Source organism: Corythoichthys intestinalis, chromosome 16, assembly GCF_030265065.1.
Source record: "Corythoichthys intestinalis isolate RoL2023-P3 chromosome 16, ASM3026506v1, whole genome shotgun sequence".
Lineage (NCBI taxonomy): Eukaryota > Metazoa > Chordata > Actinopteri > Syngnathiformes > Syngnathidae > Corythoichthys > Corythoichthys intestinalis.
Genome location: NC_080410.1, coordinates 31,265,089 through 31,282,975, shown reverse-complemented (window position 1 = coordinate 31,282,975; position 17,887 = coordinate 31,265,089). Strand labels below are relative to the sequence as shown.

Below are 17,887 nucleotides of genomic sequence, written 5' to 3'. Positions count from 1 at the left end.
AATATAATTGCTCGCTTAGACGGGCGTAAAACGAGGTTCAGTGAACTATATAAAAAAGTTCACGGGAGGTTACACGAAGCCGGAATAGACCGGAGCGTTGACCAGATTAGAAACCGGTGGAAAACTGGCTACTACAAGGCAAAAGAGCAAAACAGCAGAAGCGGATACGACCCCACAAACACAACAAGTGGGTTAAAGTTAAAACAGCAGCACTCTGACGATCGATCTCCATGTTTTGCAACGTGACGCTTTGTTTTGATTAATCTGCGCATGTCAGGCGGCAGTTGTCAAACGTCCTTTCGGAATAAAGGCAGTCACATGTAAACGCTGGATCGGAATAGATGAAGTGACATGTAAACAGCTGATCTGAAATTTCCATTCGGAATGATTTGAATCGGTATGAATAAAAGTCAGCATGTAAACGTGGCTAGTGATAGACAGTAAACTCAAATTCGAGGCAAATGTAGAGACCATCTGCAAAAAGGGTCAACAACGACTATACTTCCTAATAAAACTGAACTCTTTTAATGTTGATAAGGATATCTTGTCTTTGTCTTATAAATCTTTTATTGAATCTGTTCTTACTTTTGCTTTTATTGCCTGGTATGGAGGTATCAGCCTGAAAGAGAAAAATGACATCAACCACATTGTTAAGGTGGCTAGTAAGATAATAGGTTGTCCACAGGTCTCCTTAACTGATATTTATGAGAGGCAGGTTATGAGGAAGGCAAATGACATACTTGACTGTGCAGATCACCCCCTTCATTGTTCATTTGAGGTCCTCCCTTAAGGCAGGAGATTCAGAGTCCATTGCTTTAAGTCCAACAGGACAAAGAACTCCTTTTTACCAAGTGCGATTAGGCTGCTAAATTTGCACAATTCTTGGACGGAGAGGCGAAGCTGTTCAGAGCATTTTTTAAAATTGTGGTCTTTGTTATTTTATGTGCATGTGTTATCTGTTGTTGTGTATATGTGTGCTCACCTGCTGTAAGATAAGTTTCCCCTCCTTAGGGGACAATAAACTTGAACTTGAAAAGCTTTTTTTTTTTTTGGGGGGGGGGGGGGGGCACGCTACTTCGCGGTTTTTCGGTTGTCGCGGCGAGTTGTGGTCCCCATTAACTCTGGTAAAAGGGGTGGTTGGGTAAATATTTTTATTTTTGGAAAGTCAAATTCTAATTCTGGAATGGCTCTGACTGAAATCCCGATGATGTCATGATGCTATCCCGTCATTCAGGAACCCCTGAGTTCATGGCTCCCGAAATGTATGAGGAAAAATATGATGAGGCGGTGGACGTCTACGCCTTCGGAATGTGCATCTTAGAGATGGCCACTTCTGAGTATCCCTACTCGGAGTGTCAAAACGCCGCTCAAATATACCGCAAAGTCACCAACGTAAGTGGCGCCCGGGTTGCCAGTTTGGCATCTGTGGTCTCTTAATTTCTGACGTGCATCTTACTCCAGTCCTAATTATGTCTCACTAATAGGGAATAAAGCCAGACAGCTTCTCCAAGGTGACGATTCCCGAGCTAAAGGAAATAATCGAGGGATGCATCCGCACCAACAGCAGTGAAAGGTAGCGCCTGCTTAGAAATGGCGGTGTTGCCATCCCGTCCGCACCCCCTAAACCGCCTGGGCCTTGCTCCAGGTTCACCGTTCAGGATCTTCTGGACCAGCGCTTCTTCCAGGCTCAGCTGGGCGTGTACGTGGAGCTGGCCGAGGATGACGACGGCAGTAAGTCGGCGCTGATGCTGTGGCTGAGGATGGACGGGACCAAGAAGTTTCACGGCAAGTACAAAGACAACAACGCCATCGAGTTCCTCTACCAGCTCCACAACGATGTCCCTGAGGTGGTGGCCCAGGAGATGGTAGGCCACGGCGTGATGACAGCGACACTAACACCCTCACACGTCAACGCACGTGTGTTCGTGTTTATAGATTGACCGATAAGCAACTAACTGAATATTAACAATGTGGATTTTGCCCGCTTACCTTTAACTCATTGGCTCCTATTGACTGGGAGGAATCCAAATGAATTGGATGTCTATCGGTGTCAATGGCAGCCAATGAGTTAAATACTTAAATATTGTCTTATTTCTTTCTTTTTTTTTTCATCTTTAACATGTTTATTAGATTTTTTATGAAGAAAAAAAAAAAGGAAACCAATATTATTTGATTAATACGTATCCTTTTGTTCATTTTACGTACTCATTTAAAAAAAATATTTTGTTACTTAAAAAAAAAAAAATCAAAAAAGAGGATTCTTATAACACTTCCATAGATTTCACTATCAGTTGACGGGACACGAGGCTCGGGGCCGAGCTGTAGGAGGCCTATTTTCAAAAACTAAAAATTTTAAATATTTTCAAAACCAAAGCCGCTAGCGACCTAAAACCAAAACAGGCACCTCCCTAAGGCATATATGAGTCTCAATGAGCAGCGACATAAAAAAAATGCAAAGTCGTTCCCTAATAAAATCCCGATTAACTATTCCTTTTATACAAGTATAACAAAACTTAAAATTCTCAAATTTCACGCCAGATGCACAAAAATAAAGAATGCAGAGATAATCACCTATATTTTCAGGATCGGTAGCAATATTTAACATATCATAAGTTTTTGCCCAAAATAGCAACTTTTTCAAGTTTTCAACAACTAATAAATCACTTAATTTTCACATCAGAAACGTAATACTTGAGGAAGGAATCGTTAGAATCATCTCAATTTTACTCAGAAAAAGCAAAATTTGCATTTTTCTATATACAATCACAACTTCTATAGGTTGAATTTCAATGCTACTATTGCCTCAGCAAATCTTGCCGGCGATCTGGCCCTCATCGTTTTCAGATTGAAATGTTACATAAAATAAAACACGTAAAAGGTGAATTTTTTTTTTTTGTATGGACGCTGAAATGTCTAAATTTCTACTTTTTTTGCTAAAATACGGGCAGTTGGCCGAAAATTACCTGATCATTTGACTGTAAAGTTACGCTACTGTGTATGGACACAACATGGCGGCCATCACAAAACAAGCTTTTTAAGTTGAAAATTCTTGTAAATAAATGCATAAGTCCCGGAATTTCTATAGATATGAAGATAGAACAGTCTAGATTCTTGGTTAAAAGCAAAAAATCAGATGTTATCATTTACGTAAATATTTCAAGCTAAAGTTACGCAAATTTTTTCCATGCATTTTTTTTCACATTTCAAAGTGCATGCATGAGAATATTTTACACTGCCGGCCAAAAGTCTTGGCACCCCTGCAATTCTGTCAGATAATGCTCAATTTCTCCCAGGAAATGATTGCAATTACAAATGCTTTGGTAGTAACATCTTCATTTATTTTGTTTACAATGAAAAAACAAAAAACAGATTGAAAAAAAAAACAATCTTTATCATTTTACACAAAACTCCAAAAATGGGCCGGACGAAAGTATTGGAACCCTCAGCCTAATACTTGGTAGCACAATCTTTAGACAAAATATCTGCCCACAACCGCTTCCGGTAACCATCAATTAGTTTTTTACAATGCTCTGCTGGAATTTTAGTCCATTCTTCTTTGGTCAACTGCTCCGGGTCTCTGAAATTTGAAGGGTGCTTTCTCCAAACTGCCATTTTCAGATCTCTCCACAGGTGTTCTATGGGATTCAGGTTTGGACTCATTGCTTGCCACCTTAAAAGTCTCCAGTGCTTTCTCTCAAACCATTTTCTTGTACTTTTTGAAGTGCGTTTTGGGTCATTGTCCTGCTGGAAGTCCCATGACCTCTGAGGGAGACCCAATCTTTCTCACACTGGGCTCTACATTATGCTGCAAAATTTGTTGGTCGGTCAAGCAGTCCAGTGCCAGAGAGAGCATAGCAACGCCAAAACATCAGGGAACCTCCGCCATGTTTGACTGTGGGAACCGTGTTCCTTTCTTTGAAGGCCTCGTTTTTTCCCCCTGTAAACTCTATGTTGATGCCTTTTCCCAAAAAGCTCTACTTTTGTCTCATCTGACCATAGAACATTCTTCCAAAAGGTTTTTGGCTTTCTCGGGTAAGTTTTGGCAAAACTCGAGGTTCTTTATCCACCATCCGCACAATCTTTCGTTGAAATCTTTCGTCAATTTTTCTTTTCTATCCACATCTTGGGAGGTTAGCCACAGTGCCACGGGCTTTACACTTATTGATGACACTGCGCACGGTAGACACAGGAACATTCAGGTCTTTGGAGATGGACTTTTAGCCTTGAGCTTGCCCTTGCTTCCTCACAATTTTGCTTCTCAAGTCCTCAGACAGTTCTTTGGTCTTCTTTCTTTTCTCCATGTTCAATGTGGTACACACAAGGACACAGGACAGGTTGAGTCAACTTTACTCCATTTTAACTGGCTACACATGTGATTTAGTTATTGCCACCACCTGTTATGTGCCACAGGTAAGTAACAGGTGCTGTTAATTACACAAATTAGAGAAGCATCACATGATTTTTCAAAGGGTGCCAATCATTTTGTCTGGCCCATTTTTTAAGTTTTGCGTAAAATGATAATGATTTAATTTTTTTCCATTGTCTTTTGTGTTTTTTCATTTCAAGCAAAATACATGAAGATATTACTACCAAAGCATTTGTAATTGCAATCGTTTTCTGGGAGAAATTGAGCATTATCTGACAGAATTGCAGGGGTTCCAATACTTTTGGCCAGCAGTGTATATAATAATTACCTTGAATCCTTGACCAAAACACTCTTGAAACCCTCCTGTCTGCTTGTAGGCAGTTAAACATTCGTCTTTTTTCCACCTAAATCCGGTGTTTGAACACAGCGTGTGTTTAAGTTTATCACAGTGAAAGCCAAACACTCTGCCTGCGACAGCCCCCAACGGGAAGGCGTGGCGCAATGTTTGTGGGAGCTGTCTTGTCAACTGATGTCTATGAAGTCTATGGCACTTTATTATTGTTTACTTATTTTTTTAAACTTTATTTTTATGTTTATGTGTGTGTGTTTTGTTTTTGTTTGTAGTAAAAAATGTACAAATACATTAAACTGAACATTTCCCTATTCAATTTTCATTTTATAATATTCCCTGATTTCTGTCGTAAATAACATTATGTTGTTTATAAACTGATTAATTGACCAAATGCAACAAATAATCGATTATTAGTCGCCAGTCAAAATAATTGTTTGTAGCAGCTCTAATTCACTTCATTATATGCACATGCACTAACTCCCTCCCCCTCATTGGCCAGGTTGTTTTGGGCTTCGTGTCCGAGTGTGACTACAAGCTGGTGGCGATGGCCCTCCGAGACGGCGTGACCGTCATTAAGCGCCAGCGAGAGAAACGCCGGCGAATGGCCGAAGATGCCGCCCATCAACAAGAGGAGGCCGCCCGGCGACAGGATGATGCTGCTCAGCCGCCTCAGACATCTAATCAGCAACGAGGGGTGAGTTTAGTGTCTGCTGGCGGTGTGGGAAATGTCGAACGATTGCTGCCAGCCTCTCCAGTTAACATTACACTCACCGGCCACTTTATTAGGTACACCATGCTAGTAATGGGTTGGACCCCCTTTTGCCTTCAGAACGGCCTCAATTCTTCGTGGCATAGATTCAACAAGGTGCTGGAATCATTCATCAGAGAGTTTGGTCCATATTGACATGATGGCATCACACAGTTGGTGCAGATTTGTCGGCTGCACATCCATGACGCGAATCTCCCGTTCCACCACATCCCAAAGATGCTCTATTGGATTGAGATCTGGTGACTGTGGAGGCCATTTGAGTACAGTGAACTCATTGTCATGTTCAAGAAACCAGTCTGAGACGATTCCAGCTTTATGACATGGCGCATTATCCTGCTGAAAGTAGCCATCAGAAGTTGGGTACATTGTGGTCATAAAGGGATGGACATGGTCAGCAACAATACTCAGGTAGGCTGTGGCGTTCCAACTATGCCCAATTGGTACCAAGGGGCCCAAAGAGTGCCAAGAAAATATTCCCCACACCATTACACCACCACCACCAGCCTGAACCGTTGATACAAGGCAGGATGGATCCAAGGTTTCATGTTGACGCCAAATTCTGACCCTACCATCCGAATGTCGCAGCAGAAATCGAGACTAATCAGACCAGGCAACGTTTTTCCAATCTTCTATTGTCCAATTTCGATGAGCTTGTACAAATTGTAGCCTCAGTTTCCTGTTCTTGGCTGAAAGGAGTGGCACCCGGCGTGGTCTTCTGCTGCTGTAGCCCATTTGCCTCAAAGTTCGACGTACTGTGCGTTCAGAGATGCTCTTCTGCCTACCTTGGTTGTAACGGGTGGTTATTTAAGTCACTGTTGCCTTTCTATCAGCTCGAACCAGTCTGGCCATTCTCCTCTGACCTCTGGCATCAACAAGGCATTTCCGCCCACAGAACTGCCGCTCACTGGATATTTTTTCTTTTTCGGACCATTCTCTGCAAACCCTAGAGATGGTTGTGCGTGAAAATCCCAGTAGATCAGCGATTTCTGAAATACTCAGACCAGCCCTTCTGGCACCAACAACTATGCCACGTTCAAAGTCACTCAAATCACCTTTCTTTCCCATAATGATGCTCGGTTTGAACTGCAGGAAATTGTCTTAAACCATGTCTACATGCCTAAATGCACTGAGTTGCTGCCATTTGATTGGCTGATTAGAAATTAAGTGTTAACGAGCAGTTGGACAGTTGTACCTAATAAATTGGCCGGTGAGTGTATAATGTGTTTTAATATTATAGTGTGTATTCATGCAAATGTGTCTGTCAGAACTCTGACCCGCCATCCGGGCTACAAGCCCCACCCACTACCGCAGTGACGTCATCCGTCGGAAGCCAGGCTCAGCATGTGAGCGACAAGACAGCCGCCGCAGGTGAGACTTGACTTCCCGTAGGGACGTTGACACGGTTATTGATGTGCTATCTCTGGTCGTCGTGGCAGCGAACCGCCTGACTGACGGAGTGGCAGAAGTCCCGCCTCTTCCAGTTGCGTCTCCTTCTCAGCAGAACAGTTACGCCCAGCCGCCTAGGACCCGGCGCTCAAAGGCTCCGCCCTTTCCAGTGCTGCGCTACCCAAGGGTGAGTAAAGGGTGGGCTTAGCGAGGAGGCGGGGCTCCGCTAGACACATCGTCAGCTATGTTTTTGTCTTCAGAGCCTTGCGGTTTCGCAATACGAGCCCACACAATCGCTACACGGGTTCTCCTCACCTGCGGACAGGTAACATGCACACTATTAAAAACACGAATTGACATGCATGCAGTCACACACGCACTCTCACATACACTGTAAAAAAATTTTTGAAAAAAAGTTTTTGATAAATGCTGCATTTGCCAGAATTGTGCTGTTGAAACTTTATACTAAACTTTAAACTTTGATAAAATTTTACCCTCCAACGTCAACACCCTGCTCTCTAACTAGGGTTTGTATCTGAATTATCACTGCGGCAGTCGAGTGTGCTGACCATTGAGACAAAAATTTTCAGCTCGGGTATGCTTTTTTTCACATCTCAGGAAGTAAGGTTTTCCTAACCTATTCACACAGAATTCCCTCCAAGTAGACATGAATAGCACAGTAGTCAGCACACTTGACTCCCAAAATAATGGTGTGGGTTCGAGTCCTGACTGGAAAGGGGGCAGAATGAGAAAAGGAGAGCAGCTTGCATCGCTATTAAGACCAGTTACATTGGTATGAAAAAGTATCAAAACCTTTTGGAATTTCTCACATTTCTGCATAAAATCACCATCAAATGTGACCTGATCTTTGTCAAAATCACACAGATGAAAATACAGTGTCTGCTTTACTAAAATCTCCCAAACATTTCTAGGTTTTCATATTTTAATGAGGATAGCATGCAAACAATGATAGAAGGGGGAAAAATAAGTGAACCCTATACCTTGAGGGATTGAAAACCAATTTTTACCAAACATTTTAAGTCAGGTGTGTGCCCAATCACTGATGAGTGGTTTAAAGCTGCCCTGCCTACTATAAAACACACACCTGGTAAGAAATGTCTTGATGAGAAGCATTGTCTGATGTGCATCATGGCTCGTTCAAAAGAGCTGTCTGAAGACCTGCAATTAAGGATGTTGATTTGTATAAAGCTAGTAAATAATATAAAACCATCTCTAAATGTCCGGATTTTCATCAATCGACAGTTAGAGAAGTTCTCTACAAATGGAGAAAGTTTGGCACTATTGCTTCTCTCCCAAGGAGTGGCCGTCCACCAAAGATGACACCAAAAGTTCAGCGCAGAATACCGGTAATCAGAGACGTAAAAAAGAACCCTAGAGTGTCTCCTAAAGACTTAAAGCAATCACTGGAAGAGTCCAATATCTCTGTGCACACATAAACTATATGTAAAAATATGGCCAAGAATGGTGTTCATGGGAGGACTCTACAGAGGAAGCCACTGCTGTCTAAAAAAAAAACAAAAAAACATTGTTGCTCGTTTAATATTCGCAAAAAGGCACTTGGACATTGCACAGAAGTTTTGGCAAAGTATTTTGTGGACTGATGAAACTAAAGTTGAATTGTTTGGGAGTAACACAAAACGTCATGTGTGGAGGAAAAATGGAACAGCTCACCAACATCAACACCTCATCCCCACCGTGAAGCATGGTGGAGGGAGCATCATGATTTGGGGCTGTTTGTTGCTTCAGGGCCTTGACAACTTGCAATCATTAATAGAAGAATGAATTCAACGGTTCATCAGGATGTTTTGCAGGAAAACCAGAGGTCGTCTGTCAGACAGTTGAAGCTAAAAAGAGGATGGATGATGCAACACGACAATGATTCAAAACACAGAAGTAAATCAACTTCAGAATGGTTTCAGAAGAACAAAATACACATTCTGGAATGGCCAAGTCCAGACTTGAACCCCATTGAGAAGCTGTGGCATGACCTAAAGACAGCGATTCATGCCAGACATCCCAGGAATCTGACTGAACTACAGCAGTTTTGTAAAGAATGGGCCAAGATTAGTCCTGATGGATCTGCCAGACTGATCTGCTGCCACAGGAAACGTCTGGTGGAAGTTATTGCTGACAAAATATTAAATGTGATGGTTCACTGACTTATTTTTCCCCCTTCTGTCATAGTTTGCATGCTATCCTCATTAAAATATGAAAACCAATAAATATTTGGGTGGTTTTAGTTAAAGCAGACACAGTTTTATCATCTGTGTGATTTTGACAAAGATCAGATCACATTTGATGGAGATTTTATGCAGAAATGTGAGAAATTCCAAAAGGTTCAGATACTTTTTCATACCACTGTACATAGGCTAGGTTCATACCGCAAGTCTTAATGCACAGAAGTGATTTTTCTGTAGTATCTGGTCTTTTTAGATCGTGATCATTTTCAATCGTGGCCCACCAAAATAACGTCATCAAGTCCCGAAATCCGATTTGGCAGACTTGAGAGTGTGAAAAAATGTGGCCCAGATCGGAATCAAAAACCACATATGAAAGTGACCGACATCAGATTTGAAATGGTCCCCTGGGCCCATTTACACCATTAATTTAATGCCTCACTCGTGTCGGGAAAAACACGAAAAAATCGTATTTGTGCATTAAGACCTGCGGTATGAACCTAGCCATATAGATCACAGAATGAAATCATATCAGGTCACTTCCTGTTGACTTCTGGTTGCATTTGCGGCATTCGGCATATCAGGTGATTTGCTGTTGATTTTTGGGAATTCTCGTAACTAGAGTTGTTCCAATCATGTTTTTTTCCTCCCGATCCGATCCCGATCGTTTTAGTTTGAGGATCTGCCGATCCCGATATTTCCCGATCCGATTGCTTTTTTTTTTCTGCTCCCGATTAAATTCCAATCATTCCCGATAATTTTTCCCCATCATATACATTTTGGCAATGCATTAAGAAAAAAATGAATGAAACTCGGACGAATATATACATTCAACATACAGTACATAAGTACTGTATTTGTTTATTATGACAATAAATCCTCAAGATGGCATTTACATTATGAACATTCTTTCCGTGAGAGGGATCCACGGATAGAAAGACTTGTAATTCTTAAAGGATAAATGTGACTTTGTATATTGTGACTAAATATTGCCATCTAGTGTATTTGTTGAGCTTTCAGTAAATGATACTGTAGCCATTTTACTGTTCTGCCGAAATGCATGATGGGAAATGCAAACATGACTGTGCGTAGTGGTACCAATTGATATCTCTTCTCTGCGTTGGGAAATAACATAGGGTGTTAAGAAAAAGATCAATTACTACCTTTCTTTCCCACATTGCTTCCCACGATATTTCTAATCGTAGGGAGAGGGATTGTAAGGCTTTATTTAGCTCTATATACAGGTAAAACGGCGTCATTACAGATTGAACGCAACAATGCGTGAGTGGGTCGTGCAGTGCATGCGTTAATTGCGTTAAATATTTTAACGTGATAAATATTTTTTAAAATTAATTACCGCCGTTAACGGGATAAATTTGATAACCCTACCTTAAGCCTAAACTAAAGACTCTGGATGAGGGTAACATATTATGTCTGTAACGTTAAATACAATTAGAAAACGATTTAATTAAAAAATATATATATATATATTTAAAAAAGGCATGTCCGATATTCTTTTGCCGATTTCGATACTTTGAAAATGACGTGATCGGACCCGATCGATCGGCATCTCTACTCGTAACCATTCATAATAATTCTTAATCGTTTTAGGTCACTTCCTGTTGATATTGGGGCATTTCTGGGTAAAAAAAAAACAGTATTGTGCTTCAGCAAATGTAAAATTTATGGTAGATTTAGAAATAAAGTCATGTGAAAAAAATTAGGACACACTATGGAAGCCTGTGTGTTTTCTGAGATATTTGGTCATATGGATAATTCATATCGATTTTAACAATCTTGAGAGATTCAAATAATAGAACTAAACAATTAAACTTGAATAAGAGATTTTTTAATAACTTTTATCATTTTAATTAAATGCAATTTCTGTTGAGGAATAAATTAGGACACCTCCACATTAAATCCCACTTAAAGTGCCTGTGACACGAAAAAGCATATTTATTTCATGATACACGTGGTATTTTATGCTCCTGAATGAAATGGACCGCTTGGATGTGTGTGGAAACGATCACTATATATATATTTTTTTTTAATCCCGCGCCATGAAAATGAGTGACTTCCGGCAACAATCTTGAGTTGAGAAAGAGGGCGCTATGACGTGTACGGAGGAAGCAGTTCTCTTCACTATACAGCCGTATTGTTGTATGAGAAGGACAAAGGATTCAGCTGATTTTGCGGATTAATACGTGTATTTTTCGCATCACACCAGCCAAATGGCTGTAGAAAAATCTTGCTGTATGAGGGAGAGGCATGTGCGCCTTTTTGGGGTTTCAAAAGGTTCCCATTCACCGGTGGATATTGGCCAAAACAAGCCCTACTACTGTGGGACCATGGGACTTACGAGGAAGTGAGTAAACATCGTGTTTTGTTTTATGTCAAATACTGGGATCATTTAATACGGAGGTGGCTTGCATTTTGTGGCTGACATGCTCCTTGTCCACTCCGCCGACGACCGGCAGCTTGTCGCACATCCCCCCGCCGGGCGAGCACTATACTCAGCTTTTGCCCTCTTGGTGTGCCCGGTGTTCCGTCAATTTTTCCACCTGATCAGAAATTGCAACTTTGTGTTAAAAATAGCCACGAATACAGCGATTACAAAGTAAACACTACAAACGTTCTTTAAATAAAGGACTACTTACATTTGATCATGAATGGGCATGTAAAAAGCTTTCCTCATACACATTAGCTGCACATATTGGCTGCACAACAACTGCAGCCACCCTCCTCCACTGAGTCTCTCGCTGTTTACGACTTTGCCGTGTAGTAAAGCATTATTTTGCCATATTCGTGTTGGCCATTTGGCAGCTACACGCGCCTCCGACGTCGGCCGGTTTGTTCAGCGGTCATTGTCCAGCTGCTTCCCCGGCGAGCTCTCCTCTGCGTAGTAGCAGGGGAACGAGCTGTAAATTGCTCTTCGCCGGGCGGTTTGCCGACCAGCTCACTGTTCGGTGTGCATTTTCTCTGCACAGCTTTGTTCTGTTATTGAATGCGCCCAGAAATTTCTGAAATAAAACTGCGCAGTAATGATCTCTTGCCTCCAGTCAGTCTTTTATCTTGCAATCCAGTCTAGCCGTCTTGAAACGCGAAGGACCTGAAAGACTGCCTCCAACACTTCCTATTCATAAATATTTTTTTTCCTACAACGATTTTCAGTTTTGAAAATATCTACCATAAAATTTACATTTATAGACGCATCATACTGTTTTTACATGTTTTTTATGGTTTTCATGTTTAATATTCTGGGCAACCACAACTGCCAGTATTTAACAGTAAATTATTATTATTATTATTATTTATAAACTGACATACCGTATGATACAGGCAGAAAACCCCTCACACCTATACACACGGTTTACCTCTGGTTGACTGTTTTAGTTGCGCTTCTGACGTGACATCGGGTTTGAGTGACTGCAACGAAGGCCAATCAGAGAAGAGCTTCCAGGAGGTGACTGAGCGCCATCCCGACAGGAAATTGAGGAAACAGATGAAAGCGCAGCTGAGGCTGACGGGGGTAAGTGCGGGAACCTCCCCGTTACGTGTTTGCATATTTGCGTCTTTACATTTTGTGCGTGCAGGTTTCCAACATGGCCGACCGCGTGGTGGAATGTCAGCTGAATACTCACGACAACAAGATGGTGACCTTTAAATTTGACCTTGACGGTGACGACCCCGAAGACATCGCCTCTGTAATGGTATGCGACAACGGCCGACCACCGTGCGTGAACACGTGCCAAAAGTGCTCACCTCGCGTTTGTACGATAGTTGCACAGAGACTTCATCTTGGCCAGCGAGCGAACGGTATTCATCCTGCGCATGTATGACATAATCAGGAAGGCGGAGTCTATGATGATGCAACAGAAGCAGGTGCGATTCAACACATGCAAAACAACAGGTACAGGTACTGATGACATAACTGTGTCACACGACAGACTAGGATGACGGCCGACCGCTCCTCCAGGACGCCGTCCCGCAACGGTAAAACTTTGATTGACTGCTTACATTTGATTGACGTGTCACACATTCATTGGAAATTCTTGTGGTCAGATTTGGCGGAGGCTGAGCCGCCCCCCTCCAAAGATGTCAAGCCTGAACCTGCACCACCACCACCACCAGTGCAGTCTTTCTACCATTCCTCAAGTAATCAGCGATGCAAATTCACTATTAAAATGGTAGTCTGGTGGGCTCTAGGTCCAACTACATTTATGTCTTTCTCCTCAGCCCCGCCACCTCTCCACGCAGAGGCCCCACCATCCCCCCAGTATCCTCATCCGTCCCAGGTGTACCCTGGGTACGCATCACCCACCGGTATCCCGCCTCAGTGGCCGTCCGCCACCGCTTCCCAGGTTACCCCGCATGTGGGCGCCACCCATCAATGGCCACAACCCACGTCCCCACCACTTACCTCCCCTGTGAGCGCCCCCCCTCAATGGCCGCCCCCCGACCAACCCCTCTTCTCTTTGGCTAACATGATGTCATTAGCCATGACCATGGCCCGCTCCTTCCTGCCCCCCAGTCAGAGCTACCACCCCGCTAGCCCCCCGCCCTTCACACCCCCTGTCAGGCCCTTCTCGCCACCCACATCACCATCTTTGGGTCGCGCCTCCTTCCCGGCAACTCCGCACTTAGGGACAGGCGGCAGCCAGCAGGGTGGGCCACGCAACTGGAACCCAGCAGAGGTAAGTCGCCTGTCGCTTGACATCGTTATAAATATTCTTCCCACTCACACCTTCCTCCCTTTCAGCTCAGGTACCCCTCACCCCTTCCGCCTCATGGTGAGTGTGACATCAAATCCTATGACAGAGGTGTCCATACTGCGGCCCGCAACAAATTATGAAAATATCATTGGATAGGGCCTGCACAAAACGCTTCAGTTCAACATATGTTCAGTTGCACTTCTCAGTTTAAACACAAGATGGCTCTCGTCACTTAAACGGTTATACAGTGAGCCCTCATTTTTCGCAGTTAAATGGGACCAGAACCCGCCGCGATAAGTGAAAAAACGCGAAGTAGCCCCCCACCCCTAAAAAAAAAATTGTGCGTTTAATGTATTTATTTAGATTCAGCATTGGAAAGAGATGCATATATATATATTAGGGCTGTCAAACGATTGAAATTTTTAATCGAGTTAATTACAGCTTAAAAATTAATTAATCGTAATTAATCGCAATTAATCGCAATTCAAACCATCTATAAAATATGCCATATTTTTCTGTGAATTATATATATATTCTGTAAAATAAATTGTTGGAATGGAAAGATAAGACACTAGATGGATATATACATTCAACATACGGTACATAAGGACTGTAGTAGGCATTTCACTCTACTGTCATTTAAATCTGTCTATGCTGTCCTCACTCCGAAGCGTCTACTTTTTCCAAAGCTAGACAGCTAGTGAACGGCGCCTTAATAATCAGACTTCTTCCTTTTTCATCTGATTTATTAATAAAATGTCCTCAAACCATTGTCCTCTTTAGACCGTCTTAAAACAACCCCAAAAAAGTACACAAGCATTGCATTAGCAACAACGTTAGCTTAGCACGCTATACAGGTTAACTAAACATAAACAAAAAGCGTCTCATACAAAAAATATAACATTTCGCTTACTAACATAATATGTACATTCTTTACAACAACCATACTTACGGACAAATCTTGTCCAAGGATCATATAAGCACAACAGAGACGTCGTGCAGCCATATTGAACTGGCAAGAAATCAATAAACTGTGTCGCAAAGCGACCACAAGAGTTCGCTGTTAGACAGCACAAAACACTTTGCTGTAAAGCTTACCAAAAGGCAGAATACTGTCTGAGCGGGACATGTGCGTTAATTGCGTCAAATATTTTAACGTGATTAATTTAAAAAATTAATTACCGCGCGTTAACGCGTTAATTTTGACAGCCCTAATATATATATATATATTTTTTTTCTCGTTTATTATGACAAAACAGTGAACAGGAAGGGGTTATGGGGGGACAGAAGAAAAGAAACACAAGAAATGAAAGAAAAGAAAGCCAAACAACAACAAGAAATACATTGAACGCATACACTAACTATGAATATGTTGGTGCTATTGTCAGCTAGATGTATTCCCGGTTGACACCATGTGGGGGGCCTGTTGACCCTGGAAAGAATCCAGGTGGGTGGGGAAGTCTATAAGCTAAGTGATTGGGAGGGGTAGAGTGTACTCAAATCAGCTCTGTGATCTAGAACCCAGTCATCGTGTGAATCCCTTGTGAGTGTAAGCCCGTTGGCAACCGACCCTAGACCACTCCACCGCCAGTCCTGGCACCGGGACCCCCCACCTGAGCATGCCCAATCACATCCAGCCGCACGCGAGCCCCGCCAAACAGAGCCCGAAAGAGATACTAATAAAACATGTTTTTTCACTTTTTAGTAAGTACAGTGGTACTTCGACACACGATCTTTTTGAAATCCGACGTAAAATTTGACTTGCCATTTTTTTGTACATCCGACGACATGCTCGAAATACGACGATTTATGGGAACGCCGCAGATTCTTTGTTTTCCCGCAAGACGGACGCACGGCGGATTTTCTTGTGAGAAATCAACATGGGTTCCAATAATGTTAGTGCAGGTGGGGAAAAAAGGAAAAGGTGAGGCTTACCATTGAAAAGAAGATGGAAATGATAAAATATGAGCGTGGTGTGCCGTCTGTGAACTGGCTCCACAATATGGCCGTAGAATGTCTACGATTTCGACGGTCCTCCTCCGACCTCCGTTCGTCGGTCTTTATAATTTAATGTGGCAATCATTATTTTGGTAACATTGCCAAACAATCACCAGCTTAGTCAGGCTTTTAATCATTTATTTCAGAACTTGTGGAACACAACATGCCTACTGTCCGAAGCGTTTTTCCAAATTTCATAATAGAGTCAGTACAAGGGGTTAAGACTAAGGTGAACGCGCAGAGTTTGGCCTTTTGGCAGGGTTGTCGGGATATTACCGGCCCGGGTCGTTGGATCTGCGGCAGTGTGGATTCGGCGGTTCCGCTGTCCTGATTCCGGCAATCTGGCTAAAAAGGTCACATTCCTTCAAGCTGAACATGAAAAGTGAAAGTAAAAAGTCCTCTATCACTCTGTCAAGTCAGCCACGCGTTGCATTCAGGTACACCACGCAAAACACATCCACCACATTATACTGTAACCCGATTCGTTACATTATTACAGGTATTATTATTATTACTATTATTATAGTATTATTCCTATTTTTATTCATAATTTATTTGTTTTGCTCTCTGTAATTTGTATTTGCAATAGTACCAGCAGCATTTATTAAGGATTTAGTGTAGATTTTCGGGCTGTGGAACCAATTAATGGAATTATAATGTATTGTTATGGGAAAATCCTGCTCGACATATGACCGTTTTGACTTACAAACAAGGTTCTGGAACGAATTAACTTTGTATGTAGAGGTACCACTGTATAATTTTTAACCACTTCAAATGTAATAATTATGATATGTTTTGAACATGTTACGGTCCCGCCAAATTACCTCAAAAAAAAGAACAAAGTGGAAAAATGCTTGTCTTTATTAAATGCTTCATTGAGTGATTCCACGCAAATCCACTCAAACTGCTCACGTACACACATGGAGTTGCCACAGAAACTGTTTAACAAGTTAAACGATGATTGACGCATGCGGCACTTTGAAGATTCGGCTTCCAAGCATCTCTGGCAAAATCAAACCTTAACGTCTGTCAATCATCATTAACTTTAATAAGCAACTCTAGTGCACTGCCTGGCCAAGAAAAGCAGCAGGAGGTAGAGTGAGATTACCTGATCTGATCGGGACAACTCATCTGTGTTTATTTATTAATTTTTTTTTAAATGAAAATTTTTTTTTTGATGGACTGAAGGCGTGAAGTTTGAAGCGCGAAGTAGCAAGGGATCACTGAAGACATAAAATCCATTTCAACTAGAAAGGCTAGAATGTAGTAATCACGTTTCAATGTCCAATTTGACTGGGGTGCTGGTAGCGGGGACCCCTATCACCGTCAATGGCAATCAATTAATGCGTTTTAGAAAAGCTACATTTGAACAAACTTGATCATTTTTACCCGATTTTGATCATCTGTTTAACAAATGAAAGTGGAGTGATTTCAAGTTGGCCTTTACATCTTTCGATTTTTTAGAAAGTGGCCCTCCAAGAAAGAAGTTTGGACACCTCTGTCCTATGACATCACATCCTATGACATCATATCCTAGCCAATAAGGTCGTTTGCTTTTACACGTACGCAGATTCTCCCCCACGGCCACTGACGTCCCCCTCATTGCCGGCCCCGCCTCCTCAACAAACGCAAGTAAAGTGCTCATGCAGATGCGAATGCTCATGTTAACATGGCACCCGTGAGTCACGCTTGACCTTGTTCTGGCACAGGGGCAGCCCAGCGTCAGGACATCACACGGACCGCCGGCCACACGTGAAGGTAACAACACATACGCACACTGGATTTTTCACATGTGATTCATTCGTTTGTTCACTAGAAAAGGCATTTCTGGAGAAATTGCGTGAAAATGCTTTTATGTTGATCGGTAAACTCCCGTAGGTCACTTTTTGTTCAATTTGGGGCATTTACGGGTCACTTCCTGTTGATTTTTCGACAATCCCGAGTCTCTTTCTGTTTCTTCCGGGTCATTTCCAGAAAGTCTTTGGTCAAACATAATAATAATAATTAGAGATGTCCCGATCGGGCCCGATCACGTCATTTTCAAAGTATCGGAATCGGCAAAAAAATATCGACATGCCTTTTTTTAATATATATATATATTTTTTA

General features: G+C 42.1%; 1 protein-coding gene across 1 annotated transcript in view; it reads left to right on the top strand.

The window, feature by feature from the left end:
- wnk4b (WNK lysine deficient protein kinase 4b) overlaps positions 1-17,887 on the top strand; it is a 38,274-nt gene that overhangs the window by 11,673 nt on the left and 8,714 nt on the right. Inside the window, exons 5-20 of the mRNA XM_057860929.1 lie at positions 1,235-1,392; positions 1,485-1,573; positions 1,646-1,865; positions 5,218-5,412; positions 6,753-6,855; positions 6,924-7,060; positions 7,134-7,198; positions 12,465-12,600; positions 12,665-12,781; positions 12,852-12,953; positions 13,019-13,064; positions 13,134-13,226; positions 13,308-13,765; positions 13,831-13,861; positions 17,352-17,413; positions 17,491-17,539. Coding sequence (XP_057716912.1) covers positions 1,235-1,392; positions 1,485-1,573; positions 1,646-1,865; positions 5,218-5,412; positions 6,753-6,855; positions 6,924-7,060; positions 7,134-7,198; positions 12,465-12,600; positions 12,665-12,781; positions 12,852-12,953; positions 13,019-13,064; positions 13,134-13,226; positions 13,308-13,765; positions 13,831-13,861; positions 17,352-17,413; positions 17,491-17,539 — 2,061 coding nt within the window. The remainder of the gene's footprint in view (positions 1-1,234; positions 1,393-1,484; positions 1,574-1,645; positions 1,866-5,217; positions 5,413-6,752; positions 6,856-6,923; positions 7,061-7,133; positions 7,199-12,464; positions 12,601-12,664; positions 12,782-12,851; positions 12,954-13,018; positions 13,065-13,133; positions 13,227-13,307; positions 13,766-13,830; positions 13,862-17,351; positions 17,414-17,490; positions 17,540-17,887) is intronic.